Consider the following 22,803-nt stretch of genomic DNA (forward strand, 5'->3'; position numbering starts at 1 on the left):
TATCGTAATTACTAAAGGATACAATCACAGAAATAACATCTTAACAAATGACAACTCTTTGACATATCCATCCAGTGAAGGCGATACACGGCTAAAAACACATTTCATATCCATAGCTGCTCTAAATATCAAAACAACAATGTTAATTCTCCAAATTTGCTTCCGCAAATTTAAGTTCTTCCCTCGCCTGGATTCGAACTCATACTAATATATGGATATCGAAATAACACCGCCTTCACTGCGAGGGTAGAACAAAAATTTGCTTCCGCTAATTTGCAGATTTAACATTGTTGTGGTGATATTTAGAGATGGAGAATCCCCCCTTTTTGATGTTTTTTTTATTGGGGGGGGGGGGGGGGGGGGGGGGGTAATAAGTTTATATCTATCGATTATCATATTTGACGACATTTTGCTTGAAATTTCTAGAAGAAAAAATATCCTTTGTTTTACTTTGTGTGTGTGTTCTAAAATATAAAACTGAGAATTGGAACGGATAATATGTCAAACAGACAACAACCCGACCAAAGAGCAAAAAACAGTCGGAGGCCACCAATGGGTCTTCAATGCAGCAAGAAACTCCCACACCCGGAGGCGTCCTTCAGCTGGCCCCTAAACAAATATGTATACTAGTTCAGTGATAATGTACGTCATACTTAACTCCAAAACTTATAAATGACTTGGGACAGTCGCAAAAATGCGGCGGGGTTTAACATGTTTGGTGAAATCTCAAACCTCCCCATATACCTCTAGAAAATGTAGAATGAGAAACACACAGCAATACGTACAGTAAAACTCAGTTTAAAAGAAGTCCGAGTCCGATGTCAGAATAGGTAACTAAAAAGAAACTATACAAAATGACTATGAAGCATAAATTAACAAAGGACTTTCAGCAGGTACTGACATGCAAGTTCCAGACCTCAATTAAACTGATCGAAAGATAAGTCTTCATCATATGACTACCAAGCAGCACAATCCCTCTCATTAGGGGTTTAGTATCGTACCATCATAAAATGTATGAGAAGAACATAACCCGAAATACCTGTTTGAAAACGGACGTTAATCATGTATGCCGTCTTATTTCATTGCAGACAAAAACAACTAGAATGTTAATGTGGTAATACAGCTTCTCAATTGATTCAAGTGGACTGTGATGGCTAGAAAAGTTGTAAGTAATGAACAATGGTCAATGATTTACTTAAAGGGGCATTAGCTATCAAATTCATGTTCACCGATTTCTATCTAATTCTTAAATTTGTTTTATAAGATATTAAAACGTTAAATCCAAATTACAAAAAGTCTAAAATAAGCAATTATATAGCATGTTGTGTAGCTATGTGTCAGCATTGTATCTTAAGTTTATAGTCAAGACACATCGAGATGACATTTGATAACTGCCGGCAGTAATATAACCCGATATAAGCATAGATATAAATATAAATAGATAGGTTTAATTTGAGTTTGATGTCATGCTATAGGTTAAAAAATATGTTAATCGTCGTTTGCTGTAGATCTCGACTCAGTCAACGAATAAGTGCAACCTTGTTTCACTTTCAATGTTGACATTCTTTTTCTTTAAATGGTCGAATACTCCTAGTACATACGTAACCTATCTCCAGCTGAGGGGTCATGTTGAAGGTCACATGAAAATAGATTCATATGAGGTCGAAGTATCGACTTGCAAGTCAATAAAACACCAAGGATACGTATGAGCTTATTTTGACAAATTGACTAATTTCATAAATAACAAAACATTATTTCAAAATTCTGCTTTTATTAATACTTGAATAAGAGAATCGTATTTGAATATTTCGCTAAAATCGTAGCTAATTCTACTTTAATCATTATGAAACAAGCAATACAAAATAAGAAAATCTGGAAAGCATTAGTTGGAAAGGACATGAGTCATCAGATAGGTATTTTGTATATATATAACGTAGTATCTTATTTCGAATATCGACAATGCAATATTTCATTTTCAGGAAATAAAGCATAATAAACTTATTGTTGCTGCAATAGACTTCGGAACAACATATTCGGGCTATGCATTTTGTACTCGTGATGATTATTCCAAAAATCCAGACGACCCAAAAATGGGTGTACGTGAATGGAGCGAAGGGTCATATAAGACAACTAAAGCTCCAACCTGTGTCCTGTTTACCCCAGAGCAGAAATTCGATAGCTTTGGATATGATGCAATGAGTAAATTCAGAACAAACTCAGATAAAAAGGACTATTCAAAATGGTATTACTTTGAACACTTCAAGATGATGCTTTTCAAGGAAAAGGTAATTATAGAAAAGATAATTTGTTTTATTTTAGATAGAAGATGAATTATGGGCAGAATCAGTGCAATGATTCGTACATAATTACAATTACATGGAATATAATATAATATATGTTAATAATATAATCATACTCTTTCAGTGTTCGGTGTTGAAGACTGTACTTTGACCTATAATGGCTTACTTTTACAAATTATGACTTGGATGGAGAGCAACATATCGGAAAATGGGAGCGATAAGAGAACGGTTTTTAATTAGATTTGATGGAGAGTTGGCTCTTATACTGCATCTTCTTATATCTATAGATGTGAACATCCGATCAATTCATAACACATCTATTACCCAATGCGCAAGAAATTATTATCTTTTCCTCTTCGTGGCTGATATACATGTTCGACATGAATACTTAGCAGATATCTGAATGCAAGACTCACCAAGAGTAGCTCCTCAAAAGAAATTGTAAAAGGAAATGTACAAATATTGTAGGAACTGGTAAAACAATTGGATTTGGATGAAGCCTCTAGCTCTGATAATTTTAATTTGATAGAAACATTATCTTATGAAGTCTTTACTTTTTAACAGAAACGATATGGTAATGAGTTATTTAAAAAATCTTTTGTTTGTACCGGATCAGTGTTAGGGAATAGACTTCCGCACAAAATACGTAAAGCTCAAAACACTTTTACTTAAAAAAAAGTATCAAGAGGTACTTAACACAGTCCTTATAAGATTCTGTTTTCTACAATCATTGACAATGTATTTGCATATTTTTAATAAAAAAAAAATTGCATGTATCTCTTGAACAGCTTTATATCTTATCATGTCTATTGTGTTTTGTTGCATTTTATTTTATTAATATTTCATTGTTATAACAAAAATCATTGAAATCATTGAGTTTAGCGCAACGCTCCATGGTATGGAAGACATATACATGTACTTGACACTTACTCTGCTATCATCATGGTAATAGTGACAAATGTTTCCGTCTTGAAAAATCAGATGCAGACATTTTCACCCTCTCATGTGTAAAGTTTATATATAGGTAATGTAAAGAATATGACAGTTAACTTGATATTTATTACAACTGACATTTTTCGATTCATCTGAACATTTATCATCATCAGACAAATCATTAAAATCTACATTATATTTCATAGCTTCGTTATATAAACAAAAGCGCAAATCTGCATATAAAGGGCATGATAATATTACACGTTTTTCGTCTTCTATGTTATCATTACACATAAAACACACTCTTTCGTCTACATTTTTATTTTCATACCGAGCTATTATAATACTCCGCATCTAAATTTAGCAAAAGCACTTCTATATCTATACGATAAATCTTTAGATAAATATGATTCACTTTCATAACTGTCTTTAAACAATTTATAAGTCCGCAATTTTTTACTAACATCTTGTGTCAATATTCTATTTTGCCAGTTTTCTATATACTTAATTATCTGCGTAATATTTTTTTATACAATACATTATTTAAATCAGTATACAAATATGAATTACATTCTTTAAACTTAGACATAATCCTAAAACACCAATTTCTTCTCTTATTAAGAGCATTACTGTAACACCGTTTAAATATTCTATGACATCTATCTGTGCACATTATGTTACATCTAGCCCAGTGTCGAAAAACACAAGTCCACTGCTTAACACTTGGAGGTCTTCAGCCCATATCCCCTTGAATTGCATCGTTAGGGGTATATTTACCCACACCCATAAAAGACCTGATAGCTCTGTTCTGGACAGCATTAATACATGCAAAATTTCTGGTGCCACAAATGGCTGCACCATAACTTATTACTGGCCAGACCAGGGTATCAAATAGTTTAGTAAATGTACTGTACTGGAAACCTCCATGGGCCTTAATCTTTACAATAATCAAACTTAATGCTCTATTAGCTGACTTGGCTACAGCTATTACATCATAATTCAAAAATTCAGTTAATAGTAAACCCAGATATTGATAGCTTTGTACAATATACATATCTGCTTAATATCATTAAATAAAAACAATTTTGTTGTCTGCTGGACAGAAGGATTTCTGAAATGTACAAATTTAGTTTTCTCGTGATTAACATTTAATAACTTATTTTTACACCATTATTTAAAACATCTAAGAGTAATTGCAAATCGCTTTCATTCTGTGCAATCAGTACAATGTCATCTGCATATAACAAAATGCCAACCTTTTCACCATCAATATCAATACCAATATCTAATGCTTTAATATCTGTAACTAAGCTGTTCAAAAAAATGTTAAACAAAATCGGCGAAAAAACACAGCCTTGTTAGGCCTGAATTTACACTAAACCATTCAGTCATATGCCCATTTAATTTAATAGCACATTCAACTTGAGAATATATAGCTTTAATAACACACAAAAAATGTTTACTTATACCAAGATCATTAAGATCATTAAACAATAAATTTCTATTAACCGTGTCATACGCCTTTTTAAAATCTACAAACACTGCAAACATAGATAATTTTCGTAATTTTCTGGTTTCAATAATAGATGTAAGCGTACTCAAATGATCAATAGTACGTCTACCACAACGAAAACCGTTTTGCTCCTCGTGTAAAACATTTTTAGTTTCTAACCAAGATACAAGTCTATTATTCAAAATGCTACAAAATAATTTATAACTACATGGTGCCAATGTAATGCCCCGATATGACAAATGATCCCTAGTGTCTTATGTAGAACACTTAGGTATAGGTGTTATTATCTCTTTACTCCAAATGGATGGGATTTTACCAAATTTAAAACACTCATTAAATTAATTATGTAAAACACGTAATAATGTATCATTTATATACAATTCTATAGGTATCAAATCAATACCTGGTGCTTTGCCATTTTTGCTTTAATCAATACATTTATAACTTCGTCAATAATAATTTCACAATCTAAAAAATCATCTGAAATATTGTTTGGCATTTCATTAGGCAAGTTATCTTTATCTTTACAATTCAATAAATTATCAAAAGAAATTTTCCATTTATTTAGAACTACATCAGTATCAGTGAAATTGATGGATCTATTACACGCTGAAGCGTCTCATAAACATTTAAATTTACAACGTAGTTATAACAACATTTACAACAAATCATGTCAAGAACTTTCCGGTCCTGAATTGCTCAACATCAACGAGCGCCTCCATGACATCTTACGCATTGAATCCCGGAAATTACACAAAAAACAAATTAATAAATTTACACGAGACGGCGTACTTTTGGACACTGTTGCAAGAGAGCAGACCACCTTAACTCTCAATCGTAATTTCATAACCGGTAAAAAAAACCCGGAATCGCCGATTCAAGAGAAAAAAACAAAGTTGCATGAACTCCACAAACACTGTAGTCAATTTGTCTACAGTTGCTTTGTCGGAGACCGAGACTAAGGTACTGTCAAAAGGTCTTAATTTTTGTCCCACGCCGGGCAAAATTGATTCTTTACTTTTGGAAGATGACCTAGACAAGCTAGCAAGATCCCTCAGAATCAAGGAATATTTTTATAAGAACACCACAAATGGTACCACTGAAAGTGACACAAGTGATCTCGACTCAGATGACGACCAAGCAGATGTCGATATTCCCAGATTCAGGAAAAAAAGTTCATGGATTCCGAAACCCAGTAAATGTGCAACTTTGGAACACATAATTGACAAAATTAAATCCGACGTAACACATCTGTCCACTGCCACTTCCCAAACATTCAGCAATCTTTCGTCTGAAGAAAATGAAGCTGTGCGGAAACTTAAGAACAGAGACGACATTATAATTAAACCAGCTGATAAAGGTAGCGCTGTTGTCGTCATGGACAAATGTGACTACATTCAAGAGGCAGAACGTCAACTCTCTGATGAGAGATTTTATAAGAAATTAGACACTGACCCCACCCCTCAGTTCAACAAAGAGATCACAACAAATCTGAAAAACATGTGTGAACAGGGGCATATTGATGAAGACACATTTAAATACCTAAAACCTGAAAAATCAAAGCCCGGGCGTTTCTATCTTCTGCCTAAAATTCATAAAGTTAATAATCCCGGTAGACCAATTGTTTCCGCCAATGACCACCCTACAGAGAAAATATCAGAATTTATTGACTTTCATCTGAGACCACATGTAGAAAATTTACCATCCTATATACAAGACACAACACACTATCTTAAGAAAATGGAATCTCTGAACCCTCTCCCACCTGAAACGATCCTTGTTTCGCTTGATGTTACCTCCCTCTATACTAACATCCCCCATGACGATGGTATTGAAGCCTGTAGGGAAGTCTGGAACTCTCGTAACACCTTACATCCACCAACTGAATGTCTCATCCAGCTTCTAACTTTGGTATTGAAATGCAATAACTTCGTATTTAATGGCGAACACTTCCTCCAAGTTAATGGAACAGCAATGGGAACAAAGATGGCCCCGTCTTATGCCAATATTTTTATGGGGAAACTAGAACAAAGAATTCTCAATGCATCTCTTCATCAACCCCTCTCTTGGTTTCGATTTATCGACGATATTGACATGAAGTGGGACAATACTGAACAAGAACTAAATCTGTTCATTCATCATGCCAAAAATGCCCATCCCTCAATAAAATTCACATATGAAATCTCTGACTCTAAGATCACATTTCTTGACACTACAACGCAATTGAGGGATGGAAACATATTAACAGATCTGTATTGCAAGCCCACAGACAAACATCAATATCTATCTCCTTTGAGTTGTCATCCCAAACACTGCACCAAGAGCATTCCCTACAGCCAGGCCATACGAATAAAAAGGATTTGCTCCACCAACGATATTGCAAAAAAACGTCTACAAGAACTTCGCGGTCACCTTAAACATCGGGGCTACAAAAGAAAAGACATTGATAAAGGTTTTTCTCGTGCTAACAACATCAGCCGAGATGAGCTTTTACAATATAAAGAAAAAAAGGTCAACAAGAGGGTGCCTTTTGTGTTGAATTACCATCCAAAATTTGACAACTTATCTCACCTAATCCGCGAAAATTGGAAAGAGATCGAAAAACATTCAAAACTATCCAAGATCTTTCCCGAGCCACCTGTACTGGCATTCCGTAGGCCCAAAAGCCTTAAAGACTTGCTGGTGAGAGCTGATTTATCCTCTCAAGCAGGCTTATCATCTATGGGATCTTGCAAGGGTTGCGGAAACAAACGATGTCTGACTTGCAAACAAATACTGGATACCCAGACTTTTAACAGTCACTCCACTGGCACAGAATACACCATATTTTGCAATGTTAATTGCAAGACTTCAAATGTTGTGTATCTCTTACAGTGTAAATGTGGTAAACAGTATGTTGGCGAGTCAGAACAGCCGTTTCACAAACGAATGAACGGCCATCGTAGCGACTACCAATGCAAGCCAGACCTCCCTCTCAGTCGACATTTGAGATCCCCTGGCCACACTAAGGCAGATCTCAATCGACTGACCATTAAAATCATTGACCACAACTCTGCTTGGTCTAAGGAGGATAGACTCGCTCGGGAAAGATTTTGGATACGAAAATTAACAACTTTGGCACCAAATGGGATAAATGAAAAGATGTAGTTCGACTCCGTGTAGTGCTTCACATTCAGGTTATATTACTTATTATTACAGTCTCTGTTTCTTTTTCTCAACCTTTTTCATTTGTTAAATACATTTGTTGAAGATACCAATTTAAATTGCTTAATTTTTTGAGGGATGTATAAGTACCTAGCCACATTCTTCTAGTTATACTTAGTAAAAAAATATTATTACATTTTTACGGCCGTTTGTTCACGATGTTTAAATATTCAGACTCTGTGTTGTAACTACTTTACTCTCAATTTCAAATATTTAGATCGTTCAGTGCTGTCTATTTGGTAATTTTACAGACGTTATCATGCGTATACATGTTATATCATCATAATTGTCGTTCCCGATACAGTTTTAGAATTGTGCTAGTTCACATCGCACATTATTATTTGTATTTAAAGCATATATATGAGCTCTCTGTTGTAATAAACCATATAACCTATGTCATGTTAACATTTTTTTTAGAATGGTGCAAGCGTCTTTACTGATGTTCGGTTTGACTTTTTTTATTGTATAAAATTCAAGATTTAGTAAAAGTTTAATCTAACGAGACTCAAAGATGATTCATTTCACATCAGAATCTGACTGACGAAGGATATCTGTTATCCGAAATATTTATAAATAATTACATTTATAGTTACCTTTTTTTGTATTTGGAGTTGTTGTGTACACTTTTTTAGGCGTTTATATAATTTATTTATTGTGTACATGTATCGTTACTCGTAACGATCCAGCGCCCTCGTGGGGAAAATCGTTGACTACTATACAGACGTTTTATTTATATATATATATATGTCTGAAAATTACACCAAACAGTGTTAGAGTTAGATTTTCTACTGACAATTTTTTGTTCGTCCCTCAGCGGGATTCGAACTCACACCTTTGATACACTACAGCATCAATCGCTTAGTCTCATGTCCAGCGCTCTAGACTACTCGACCACACCCGCTTTATTAAAATGTAACTTCAATAGTCGTAGTGTTACCTTGTCACGGAAGGCTAATCTAGAGATAGACATGAGACACGTGTTTTTTTAAGCGTGTGTAGATGGTATATTATTATTTTTATACACAATGTATTTTTCATTTGTCAGCAATCTAACTCAACAATTTTTATATATCATAGAGGATCATGATTCATTTCATTATACAGTCACTAGAAATAAGTATATCATACAAACAAGTCTAAACAAGTGACAAACCATACAATATATATACCCACTGGATCTCAGAGTGATAGAGATAACTTGTTAATACAATTTTTTTATATATTTTTTTTTATATAAGTCTGAAAATTACACCAAACAGTGTTAGAGTTAGATTTTCTACTGACAATTTTTTAATAATACATTGAACCTCTTGACTGTAAATTAACAATAAGTATATGTGAATATCTGTTTTTGATTGTATTGTAATTTGATGTGAGGGCCTCAGGAGAAATTAGTTTATTGTATTACAACTAACTGTGCTGAATCCTTATTGTGAATGTGTTTATAAAATGTACTTGTATAATGCATAATAAAATATTGTTTAAACCAACGGCGTCTTCCCATTTATCCAACTTTTTATAATAAGGTATTCTCACTTAGCCAACTTTTTATTTTTGTTAATTATTGGGTTGTTTGTTTAGTAATAATAAGGTGTCTTTCTAAAATTTGAGAGTAAATGTGTTCCTGTATGTTTTTATATTATTCAAAATATATATATATATAATAGGCGATAGTAAACTTGTTACAATTCATTTTTAAATAAAATTTAGTATCATTTAAATAATAAATAATGCTTTACTATTAAAAAAAAATGTATGATGTGATTATATTTCCGAGCATGCCGATGAGAGCGGACGTGAAAATTTTTGTAGAGACAATCCTTCAACATCATTGATTTCATGGATAAATATTATTATCCTTACATCGTATATTTTATGATTTGGATTATATTTTTTTGTTGAGAAAGGTTTCTGCAGATATTTTCAGGTTTGTTTGAGACATGTAGTCAGATGGGATCATTTAGTAGTTTCCATGTGGGAAACTATCAGACCAATCTATTTGATGTCTGAGGGTTTTAGCTGTTCTCCTAATGGATCGGTAGTTTCTTTCCGAGATCCTTTATTATAGGATTTTCGGCTTTCCTCTACCAGGAATACAGCTGGGCATTTAGCGGTATCGGTTTGGATTGTGCGGCATCCGGGGTGACCTTATCCTTTATTTTGTATATATAATGTTTTTTTTATAATATGCATTTTTTATATTTTTGAGGATGAGCGAGTCAGGTGAGTGGGTGTGTTCGTATGCTTTATTACATTGTACTTATTTTTTTTGGGGAAGGTTAACTTTCTGGTAGTAAGACCCGTCACGGCCAGGCTGGGAAACTGGATAGGCAAATGCTCACATTAAATCTGTATCGATACAGTGTGTTAAATGTCTTCCTTTTTACACCATAACCCATGGTGGTGCTCCTACTAAAGGAGGGAGATACGGAACATACATACATGTGAACTGATACTGAACATTTCTTTAGTGACATTGTAGAAGGTGGTAAAAGGGTTATTTTCGTGCAACGTGTTCGATCTTTTATTTCCCGTATTTCGTGTTTTGACGTTTTATTTCTCGTTTTCTCGTGTTTGACTTGATTTGTGTGCTTCGTGTTTCCCCTTATTTATTTTCCGTGTTTGTTTTACTTTATATACTAGAAAGATCTCATTCTTTTTCTGAATAGGAGAACCATTTTTTTTTATTATAAAGATCAGACAGTACTTAACATATGAAGATACAACTCGTGTTACGTAGTGGAAATTTTGATGAGTTTCGTCGTTGACAAAACTGTTTCGTAGTGGACAAAAATTTCGTTGTTGACATCAACCTTATTCTATGTTGATACATACTGCAAATTACATGAAACTAACCCTTGTTATTTGTTTTGCACGAATAAAATTGAAAAAGAGTAAAAACGACTGCATGGTAGTTGTAGTTTATTGAAAAACGCCCACATATACGTACTAGTATATATGTTGTGTGAATTCTATTCTGTTCAGTCTTTGTGTATTTTTTTTTATAGTAAAACTTATTCAACTTATATTTTGTCCCATTTTGATCATTTGGTCAGAAGAACAGAAAAAATTGAACGAAGAGGATCTATTACAAACAAAAAACTTCCATCTCATTGACAGATCTTTTCATGAATAAAAGTGCAACTATTTTCTATCCAATTCACATTTTAATTAATGGTTAAAAAACTTAAAAATACTTTCAAATGATTTACATTACATTAACTAAATTTCAGTTGCACCTTTTAACATGTTACTGATATGCTTAATAATACTACAGAAATTTAATCCGGGTATAATTTTCAGTCTATTTTTCACCTGTCATTCAACCCAAACTCTAATTGAAAACCCCTTTGTTCTTGACTACATTTGATCTCATCTATCCAACTTTTTTTTTTACCTGAACTACCTATAATATTAAAAAGTTGGATAAATGAGAATCAACCAAAGCAACTATGCTTACCCGCTTTAATTTTTTTTTGGTATTATTATTATTATTATTATTTTTTAAACTTTTTTTTAATTCATTATTTATTTTAGGACATGTTAGGTAACGAAACAATGATCGAGGAATCTTTAGAGCTTAATAATCCAGAATTGAAAAAAAAAATGAAGGCAGTAGAAGTTTTTGCAGCTGTGATTGCTTATTTTAAGAAAGATCTTCTTCAAACAAAAGAACAGAGAGGAACAACTATCAAGGAGAAAGATATACAGTGGGTTATTACGGTTCCCGCCATTTGGGATTTGAAAGCCAAACAGTTTATGAGAGAAGCTGCAAAAAAGGTATGTATGGTTAAGTGAGAGACAGAAGATCTCAACATTGTTCCAGAATATCCCAATCAATAGTCTAGAAAACCCCAACCTGGTCAGCATAATTTATAACATATTCTGATCAGCTTAAAAAATCATATTAGAAATAGAAAAAAAAACAAGCATTCTGTGAGTACTGCATGGCAATACATAGTGGCCCTACCGGTTAAATTCTCTTTGTAATGGAACGAAATTCTAACATAATCTATAACTTGTCATGGTGTAATTAACATCATAAAACAAACAAACCAACCACTAAACTGTTCGTCCAGCTAGAGGGGTCATTGTCAGATATAGAACTGTACATTGTAAAAAGCTAATATTGCAACAGCTGACACTATACTGCACTATAACCCTTGCCGATAACTATACCGTGATGATTGGTGTAGGCTTCTTTGCACATAAGAAACCATATTGCTTTTTATTCGTCTAATCAGTCAGCTGTTTTCTGTCGTCGGTTTTGTTTATTTACACCAGAAATCAAAGAAGCGACGAAATCACGGGAATCGAAATGACATCTTTGGTAAATTCCGTGATTTAGATATTTACTAATCAATATGTCCAAGCAATGAAAAATAAATGGTTATTTTTTTCAAAATTAGAGCATACGTTTTGTGAGCTTACGAAATAAATCTAACACTAAATGATCACAATCATTCAACTTTTTAATACACAGTCTAAAGTGTAGATTATGTAAAATTGAGAATGGAAATGGAGAATGTGTCAAAGAGACAACAACCCGACCAAATAAAAAACAACAGCAGAGGGTCACCAACAGGTCTTCAATGTAGCGATAAATTCCCGCACCCGGAGGCGTCCTTCAGCTGGCCCCTACACAAATATATACTAGTCCAGTGATAATGAACGCCATACTAATTTCCAAATTGTACACAAGAAACTAAAATTAAAATAATACAAGACTAACAAAGGCCAGAGGCTCCTGACTTGGGACAGGCGCAAAAATATTGCGGGGTTAAACATGTTTGTGAGATCTCAACCCTCCCCCTATACCTCTAACCAATGTAGTAAAGTAAACGCATAACAATACGCACATTAAAATTCAGTTCAAGAGAAATCCGAGTCTGATGTCAGAAGATGTAACCAAAGAAAATAAACAAAATGACAATAATACATAAATAACAACAGACTACTAGCAGTTAACTGACATGCCAGCTCCAGACTTCAATTAAACTGACTGAAAGATTATGATTTCATCATATGAACATCAGGCACAATCCTTCCCGTTAGGGGTTTAGTATCATACCATCATAACATATATGAGAAGAACATAACCCGTGTCATGCCAGCAACTGTTTTTAAAAAATAATGTGTTTAGTTCCGATGCAAAGACCTTATCAGTGACTCCATATTAACGCCAAAATATGCAATCTTTAATGACTTGACAACAGTATCGTAATTATATCCCTTCTTAATAAGTCTATTCAAAGGTTTTGTAAGTTTCTGAGGTGAATACCGACACCTTTGTGCTTTATAAAGAATATTACTATAAAAAATTGGATGTGAAATACCTGAACGTATAAGAAGTCTGCATGTTGAGCTATATTTACGAATGATGTCTTTATACCGATGATAAAATTTAGTAAATGTTTTGACTAGTTTGTGATATCGAAAACCCTGGTGTAATAATTTTTCAGTAATATATAAATTTCTCTCGTTAAAATCTAAAACATTGTTACATACACGAGCGAATCGTACAAGTTGAGATATATTAACACCGTAAGATGGTGACAAGGGAACGTCACCATCTAAAAACGGATAATTAACGATAGGAAATGAAAAATCATCCCTTTAATCATAAATTTTAGTATTCAGCTTTCCATTAGTGATATAGATATCAAGATCGAGAAAAGGGCAGTGGTCATTGTTAGTATTAGCTTTATTTAAAGTAAGTTCAACAGGATAAATTTCATTAATATACATACTGAAGTCGTCATTATTGAGAGCCAAAATATCATCCAAATATCTAAAAGTATTATTAAATTTGTTTATCAGATGTTGTTTCGATGGGTCTTTGCTTATTTTTGTCATAAATTGTAACTCATAACAATACAAAAACAGGTCCGCAATAAGTGGTGCACAGTTAGTCCCCATTGGAATTCCGATAATCTGACGATATACGGAATCCCCAAAGCGAACAAAAATGTTATCTAGTAAAAATTCAAGGGCATATATAGTATCAAAGCATGTCCAATTAACATAGTTTTTTTGTTTATTGCTACTAAAAAATGACCTAAAAGAGTTGGAACATATATATTCACATTCTGATTTTTTGAATGCCCATTTAATAAGGTGTGTGAATTTTTTCTTAATGAGAATGTGAGGCAATGTGGTATACAGGGTAGAAAAATCAAAACTTTGAACAGATTCAAAATCACCAATATAAGCATGCAATTTATCAAGTACTTCCAACGAGTTCTTGACACTCCAAAAGTAATTTATTCCACTATTTTCGAAGGCCTTATTTGAACAATTTATTATCAGGTTTTTAATTGTACCAAGTGTGCTGGTAAGAAGAATAGACAATTTAGTAGTTGAACAATGGCTTAAAGAAGAAATAAATCTATATTTGTAAGGGGTTTTGTGTAGCTTCGGAAGCCAATACATAGTTGGGACTTTCATTGTATTTGGCTCTGCTTGTAAAGCGGTGGCTAAAAGATTATGTTTGTTACAGATTTCGTTTTCTGAAAATGGAGTCAGTTGGAATGTTGGTGAATTGGTGATTTCCTTTTTCAGAACCTCAATGTAAAATTTACGTCAAACAATAATAATATTATTAGCAGCTTTATCTGCCGGGACAAAAACAAATTCCTTGGCTAGTTCTTTTAGTTTATGTTTGATACGAGAAATAGGTTTATTACTGTTCTATTTTTAAAGAATATCAATGATACATAAATATACAGCCTCGTACAAAAATTGCAACATTATTTCAAGATTACATGATTTCATTATCACAGAATAATATTGATGTTATTAATTGCACCAAATTGACAGTACTTCGTGAATAAACATTATAGCTCTTTACGATAGCAAATGAACACTTCATCGTAATTTATACCGATGACCTGCTATCATGATTTTTATCCGACCCCACTACGGACGTGTCAACACATAATGCTTACCACTCTTTAATAGCCAATCAGACGTTAATATGGCCTTCATTTCCCCCAGAATCATTCCGGAAGCAACCACGAAGCAGTCATTAAATGGCCACAGACCACAATTAATTCCTCTATCAGTTCTTTATAACCTTTTGCATCATTAAAAAAATTGCACCATGCACTTTTGTCAAATTTTTTGTGCGTGTAATGTAGAGTCCTAGTCCAAATATATATCCAAAATTCAGAAAGATTGAACCAATCACTTTTACAAATTTACCAATCTGTATCTGTATCTGTGTAAGGAATTCCCTCCTTTAAAGGAGCACTTCTTTTCAGAATCGGTTTAAAAGTTCACAATATATATTTACAGGACTATATTTACAGGGGTCTTTGGTATTCAAGAAAAGCAAAAATCTACGCCCGTGGGGTGAATGTTGGCTACATTCAATGGCCCTTTCGTTTGTTTGACGGTAGAGCTTTCAAAAGTTCATTTCTTTTGGTATGTAAAGCATAGCACAGTTTTCTATTTATATACTCTACTTTGAAGCAGTTGTCCATACATTTGCATCTACAGCCACATGCGCATAATAATCTACTTGGATCTAAAATAAGCTGTTTATTTATTACTAAGCTGGTTAGGTTAAAGCATTTATCACAGTTTTTAATGCTACGAAGAAAGCAGTCTAATTCATGCAAGTATGGTATACGAGTGTTATTCAGAGGTTTACAGTCTAGAATAAAATGTTCAACAGTTTCTGAATTATCATTGCAGAGAAGACACGTTGGATCTATTGAGTTTTGGTTAAATGCAGCCTTATTGCTTTGCAGGTAACAAGTTCCTGTTAATAGCTTTAATTTTGGTTGTAGGCGGCTAATATCTTGTGCAGAGGTACCAACACTTGCAAGACATGGATGAGTATTGTGCCATAGAATATTATTTGCAGATAAATTGCGAAGAGAGCTGAATAATGATACTTTTGTCCTGAGTTGTTCATGCCAAACGTTGTCCACTGCCTTCTTAACACTTGCTTTCCATTTGTATCTGCTGACTGGGTTCTGTATAAGTTCATGAGCTGATTGTAGATTGTATTGTGCAAGTAAGCAACGTATTTTAGAAAACCAGTTTTTGGAGTTAAATCCAGATATCGAGAGTTGTCTTTCTGCCAGATCTTTTTCGACGGATGATTCCATACCACAAATCTTGTTGTATATGTTTAAGGCTGCTTTGTGTATAATGCCTTGGAGTGGTATAACTCCTGCTATAGTATAAATTGCTGCATCCGCAGTGTTGTTGGGAAGCGACAAGATTTGTTTAATTGATTTTCGATAGAATACTTCTAGTGGCTCTAAATGTTTATTGTCTGGAAGAAGAATGTCAATTCCATAGATAAGAACTGGAAGAACATAAACGTTGAAAATGTGAAGACAAGTTAGTGGGTTTAGCCCGTTCTTTCCATGCAGACCAGCCCCCATCAGGCTATACATAGTTCGTCTTGCCTTTGAGATGTTTTCATCAACGTAAATGCTGATAGTTTTTTTTAAATCAGAGCTGTGTTTTATGCCAATATGCACAGCTGAATCTGGCTCATTCATTTTTATATTATTAATTTTGAAGTTGAAGCCTGTATCTTTTGAAGGTGGTTCGTGTTTTAATATGACACTTTTGGTTGGTTGGAGTGAGTATTTTTTAATTCTCAACCGTGCTTATCATTGTTTGGAGGTCATTAGGAGAATTGGCAATGAGAGCAACATCACCTGCGCAAGTCGGGGATCCACAGTATATATTTCCGATGTAGGTACCAAGGCCGCTGTTTTCTAATTGGTCCAATACATCATTGATGTAAACTTTGTACAGTTCGGTGCTTAATATCCCACCTTGTCTTACTCCTTGTTGTACAGGGAATGGTTTTGACATTAGACCGTTCCATTTAATAGAGGTTGTGGCGTATGTACTCAGTTGGCGGATAAGTAGCCAGAGGGTCCCACCTACTCCTGATAGAAAGAGTTTACGATGTAAGCTGTTAAAATTGACAACATCAAATGCTGATTTGGCGTCTAGCAGAGCAACAAAAACAGGCATCTTTTGGTCCATTGATTCTGCTATGGATTCTAGGAGGATGAGGGCACTGTATAGAGGAGATACCCCAGGAGTGAAACCTCTTTGTAATCGGTTTTGGAGAATATCAATGACGTCTCTTAGCAATACACATCCATACCCCTATTGACAAGTCAAGAGATGTTCCGAAAACTGTAAATATTACCTTTTTGCACTTGGCCTAATCACTTATTCCAAATCAAAATCAGTTAAAATACAACATCCAAAAATTTATTTCACCTGTCTTCTTTCATTTCCACCCAAAAAAATCTAAGTAATGAGTAAGGAAGGGAAAGAAAAAAAATTAAGGAAAAATACACTCTAATTAAAAGGAACTATATTATTGTGGTCTTTGGCCTATTAGGGGCCTAAAACTTGACCAATTCTAATAAAACTTGGCATGATTCAAGCTTAGTATATTATAAAACAGTTTACAAAGTTTCAAAGCCATATGATACCAAATAAAAAAAATGTGGCATTTTTTATATATCTGAACTTTGGGTTCTGAATTGTGGCGTTGAATTAGAACAATTTCAACTATCAAATTTGAGCTTCTAAAAACCAAAAGATACCAAAACTAACACTTTTTAATGTCTCTATGTATAAGTTAACATCTATTTAAAGTAACAGAAAGCATACTTCATGTATCAGACTTATGAAAAATGGCCAGAAGTTAATTTTATATGAGCCTGTGCCAAAAAATAGAGGTTTTCAAATAAAGTGAGGCCTTATATAAAATGTAATATTTTTCACTTACCACAATTTTCTGAAGTTGTTAATGTATCAAAAAAACTTTAACATGTTATAAATGTACTTTTAATGGCAATATAAGTTTCAAATAGCATAACACATGTGGATAAAATGGTCTTTAGCAATGTCATGCTTAAAAAAACAGGTTGTCAATTTAGGCCGTTCCCCACATTTGCATATTAAAAAGCATATAAATGATATGGGAGATGGAGATATGCTTCTTTTTGCTTAAATCTGTGCTTAGATATGATAAAACATGGAGCCTGGATGTAATAAGACTGTCACTTTCAACTATATATGTAGACAGTATGGTCTGATGCAAAGTTTATTAACTTTACTGTTTAAAACCTGAATGAAATTTCAGCCTCAAAAGGCCAATATTTTAACCACTAGCTATCCAAAAGAAGAAAGTAAAGGTAATCTGTGAAACAGAAATGGTTAAGCAACCAGTAATAAGTGTTTTTTATATAGATTCAGTACAATCTGTTTAGGAATACAACTTTTTTTTGTGTTCAGAGTTCACAAATAAGTTAAACAACTGAAATAAAAACCACAAACACAAACAGATATCAGAAAAAACCTGTCAGAGAGAAATTAAGCATGCTGTTTTTGAAAAAATATTGAAAAAAGTGAAAAAGCTACATTTTGGGCATTTAACCTGAAAAGTGACTTTTTCACAAAATTTCTTTCAAATGAAAGTGAAAATCATTTCTTCTCATGTAGTTTGAAATTGTAGTCTTGGGCCAAATAGTATTTATAACCAATTAAATACAGTTACTGTTAATAGATTTACCACATTCCAGACGTCCAGCCTCTGGGTAATAATTTAAAAACACGCATAATCGAGCTGCGATTTATTATTATTAGCGCTCATCCAACTGATAGATATGCCAAACTTTATGTGAATAGGACACTGAGAAAATGTTTATACTGTGCTTTAAATATAGTTGGAGATGAGATACACTTTGTAACTGAATGCCCACTATGTATATTGATAACAGAAATGAGTTTTTTTTCTGAAATTTCTCTAAATTGTAATAATTTTCAATCTTTTGACAACTTTTCAAAGTTTTATGGCTATTTACACAAGAAAATTTAAATGTGTATAAATGTTTAGGAAAGTGTTTATCTAAAAATCTAGAGATAAGGAGAAGTTCAAATATAATAAATGCAAATTGGCCACAAATATACATATTTTGAGTGGTATACGATTTTAAATGGTACTAGTACACACCCACGAAATCGCGGCCATTCAAAGCGTGGTTGAAAGTATTTAAAGTGTTGGACTTGAGAAGTTCAGGAATAGGTACTTGGGGAAATGAAAATGTTTTTTTTTATCCCTTCTTCTTTATTTCAAAAATTCCTATTTTTTTGTTTTCTTCTCGTTTAATAGTATAGATATTTAAAAGATGTAAATTGTATTATCTGGTTCTGTCCTGGTCTTATATAGCAAATTTTATAGTATTAAACAATATTGTTTTCTTATATGTCTCTAATTTATGTCTAATCGTATTTACTTGTATGTAATGTCATGAAAGCTCTTAATATGGTCATTTAATAGGAAAGGGCCCCGGCCCCAATATCTGTAATTATATAAGTATGCAGACTGTTTAAGATCAACAATTACACCACATGAACGGTACATATAACATTTTCATCGTCATTAAATGTGAATTTTAATCATTTTATATATATATATATATATATTAGGGTGGTATATCACATGACCAGCTAACATTAGCTTTGGAACCAGAAGCCGCATCAATGCACTGTCGTCGAGTTCCGGTCGGGATAACAGAGGAATCTGATGGTGGTAGAAATATTGCATTAATGGACGTAGGTTCCAAGTATATCGTGTTAGATCAAGGAGGTAAGACTTAGTGTATGATTGTTCATCCCCTTTGATGGCGTTGTCTTCTCTTTGCTATCGTGTTGATCTCAATTGTATTGTTAATTATTCGTTTGTTATGGTTTGCACTTTTCAAATTATCTTCTCATTGGACAATACTGAAAAACCTAAGAAGACAAGCTTTAAGTGAAAAATGTTGAAAATAACATGGAACATTTTTTTTTATTTGTTTCAAATATTATACAGGTATGGTTCATATCCAAGAAAGAATTTGATAAAATGACGTTACAATACTCGAATCATGATTATACACTACACTGGCTTGTGCTATTATATCTATTGCCCAGGCATATGTAGAACATACAGTCTAAAATGTCATCCGCAGATGCAATGCAATGCAATACAATACACTACATTTAAACACTTCACTACACTAAGTCGTATTGCAGGTACCTTTCAATGCAATTGCAATTTATTGCAACAAATTACAACTACATCAACCCATGTTATTTCAAATCCAGTGTAATTTATATAATAGTATGTTTTACACTTTACTAAACTAATTTCAATTTTAAAATGAAAAAATATATTATACAAACATATAATATATGGCATGTTTCAAAAGCCAGTCGCTCAAGATATATTAAGAATACCGGTGTTATGCATTGTGATTATATATTTTGAATTTGATGGTCAAGTGCTTTAAAACAATTTCATATAATTGTGCCTGGTTTGTATAATTAAGGTGGAACAACAGACATAGCTGTTCATGAAGTTACTGGGAAGAATACACTCAAAGAAATCAATCAAGCGTGCGGTGGACATTGGGGCGGAATCACTGTCAATGGAGAGTTTTACAGCTTCCTTATCAAACTTCTAGGTGGTGATGTTATCAATGAAGTTAAAATAAATAGTCCGTCAGATTATTTCCAGCTGCTTTACAATTTTGAACACGTAAAGACGTCATTTACATCGGAACATATGACCGATTCAAACCAACATCAAACTGTTCGAATACCAATTTCGTGGTTGCAAAGTTATCAAATGGTAACCGACTGTAAACTGAAAGATGCCATGAAACAAGGGATGTATGTTGGGAAGGCTTATCTTAGCGGTGCTGATAAATTAAGAATAAAAAATAGTCTATTTAGAACATTCTTTGATTATTCAATCGACAATGTAACAGAAATATTGGCTAGTGTTTTAAGCAAAAGAGAACTAAAAGAAGTAGAAACGATTTTAATTGTTGGTGGTCATTCAAAGTCAACCATTCTTACTGATGCAATCATGAAGAAGTTTGGAAGCAGATATGGTGTAGTAATTCCAAAAAATCCAGAAATCGCAGTTTTGAAAGGTGCCGTCTTGTTTGGGTTCGAGCCAGACATCATAACGAGTCGTGTTGCCCGATATACATATGGAATCGCCATGCAGCGACCCTTTATCTCAGGAGTAGACCCAGAATCTAAGAGAAAATTCTTAATAAATGGTCTAGTTGACAACGTGTTCGACAAACATGTTGAAATCGGGCAAGTAGTCAATATTGGTGAATTCCAGAAAGATCATGATTATGTCCCGGCAAGCAAGGACTATAAGGGTGTACATTTTGAATTCTACGCCACAGAAAGTAAAAATCCTAAATATGTGACAGATGACGGTTGTAGTTGTATAGGGGTGTTGTATTTTGAATTATCAGACAAGTCGAACAGAAAAGATTTGAAACTCAAACTTTATGCAAGTGGAACTGAAATAATGGCCGTTATAACGGAAAAATCAACAGATATACAAACAGAAGGATACTTCAGTCTACTCGGTTAATTATGAACTTAAGGAACTTATTATTATCATAATATGTGATACATGTACAACTTAAACACATAGAATATTTTAGTTCTTTGATATTTTCTTTGCTGTTTGATTGTAGCTGAAAGAGTAACCGTGTTTTATTTATTCGACTATGAAATTACACAGGATATGATTTACTTTAACAATTATAAAAGTTTTAATAATAATATTATAAAACTATTAAGTGTCACGTATTGATAACAGCTGAACAGTATACAATTAAACCTATCCAATTTTTACAGCGGATGACCGTTAGGACATTTCGGTGTACATGGTGTATTGCTATCGCCTAGATTTCCATTACGCAACTTTCGTTTTGGGTTTTTAACCGATCTATAAACATGATGAATACGTAGACATCATCAAGTGCAAACTAACATTCCTTATCGCGTGTTATACATTCGTTTCTTCAATGAATACTCGTCAAATACTTTTTAAAGAAGATAAATTAATAATATTAAAATGTTTTCTATATATATACAAGTAAAAATCATTCATTTCTATGCACACGCACGCGGAAGAATATCACAAGAACGTTTTGCAATCTCAAGGAACGAACATTTTTTTGAGGGAAAATACGAATGCCTACTCAAATCCATTCTATTAGAAAAATTAGTACAGAAGAGTGTTCACCATGCACTTGCACTGCACTTTTATTAATATAGTAGAATAGAATGATATATAAATGCATGAAAAGTATATATACATTTACCTGTAATATACAAACATTAATATAATATATAACAATAAACCTGAGTATACTGATCTGTATCACTACAATATAATATGGTGAGGTTGAATTCCCTGTCATTTATTTATCATACACGCACGAACTTGTCCCAAAAATAATATCTGTACACACACCTCAGTTTCAGGTAAAGCGATGTGATTTTTTTCTGAGACAAGTGCTTGTCGAACCATCCACAAGAACTTCCGGTCTACCGATGTTCAGTACTTCATTACTTTGATTAAAATAATCAACACCCAGCCAAACAAATTGACTTATGAGACACATTCTTAATATACTTCCAATGAGGGCAATTTGAATTGACATTATAAATAAGTCTTAGAACTTGTTTTCTCTTCATTTGTCTCACTGTTGATAATTGAAACCAAAATAAGATAACATATTATGAATAACATATTATGAATCATGAATATGACAATGAAGATTCAGAGAGAGCAGTTCCTGATTTTTTAAACATAATAAATGTTGCTGCTACAAAGGCAAACATTTTTCGCCATAAATCATCTAAAAAAAGAAAACCTAATTGTAAATGGTTTGATTCTGATTTAGGTGTAAAGAGGAAAATTCTAGTATCTAAAGGAGAATTATTGTCAAAATTTCCGTATGATCCTATTGTCAGAGGTTCATATTATAAATGCTACAG

At 33.3% G+C, this 22,803-nt stretch overlaps 1 protein-coding gene across 1 annotated transcript; it reads left to right on the forward strand.

The window, feature by feature from the left end:
• Window positions 1–1,106: 1,106 nt before the first annotated feature.
• LOC139484616 (heat shock 70 kDa protein 12A-like) lies at window positions 1,107–22,179 on the forward strand (the record flags this gene model as incomplete). Its single annotated transcript, XM_071268407.1, is given in 5 exon segments — window positions 1,107–1,165; window positions 1,980–2,285; window positions 11,488–11,730; window positions 19,432–19,591; window positions 20,316–22,179. Coding segments are annotated over 5 exon segments (1,794 nt in total). The 3' UTR covers window positions 21,386–22,179.
• Between the last annotated feature and the right edge of the window lie 624 nt (window positions 22,180–22,803).

The sequence above is a fragment of the Mytilus edulis genome, chromosome 8, assembly GCF_963676685.1.
Source record: "Mytilus edulis chromosome 8, xbMytEdul2.2, whole genome shotgun sequence".
Lineage (NCBI taxonomy): Eukaryota > Metazoa > Mollusca > Bivalvia > Mytilida > Mytilidae > Mytilus > Mytilus edulis.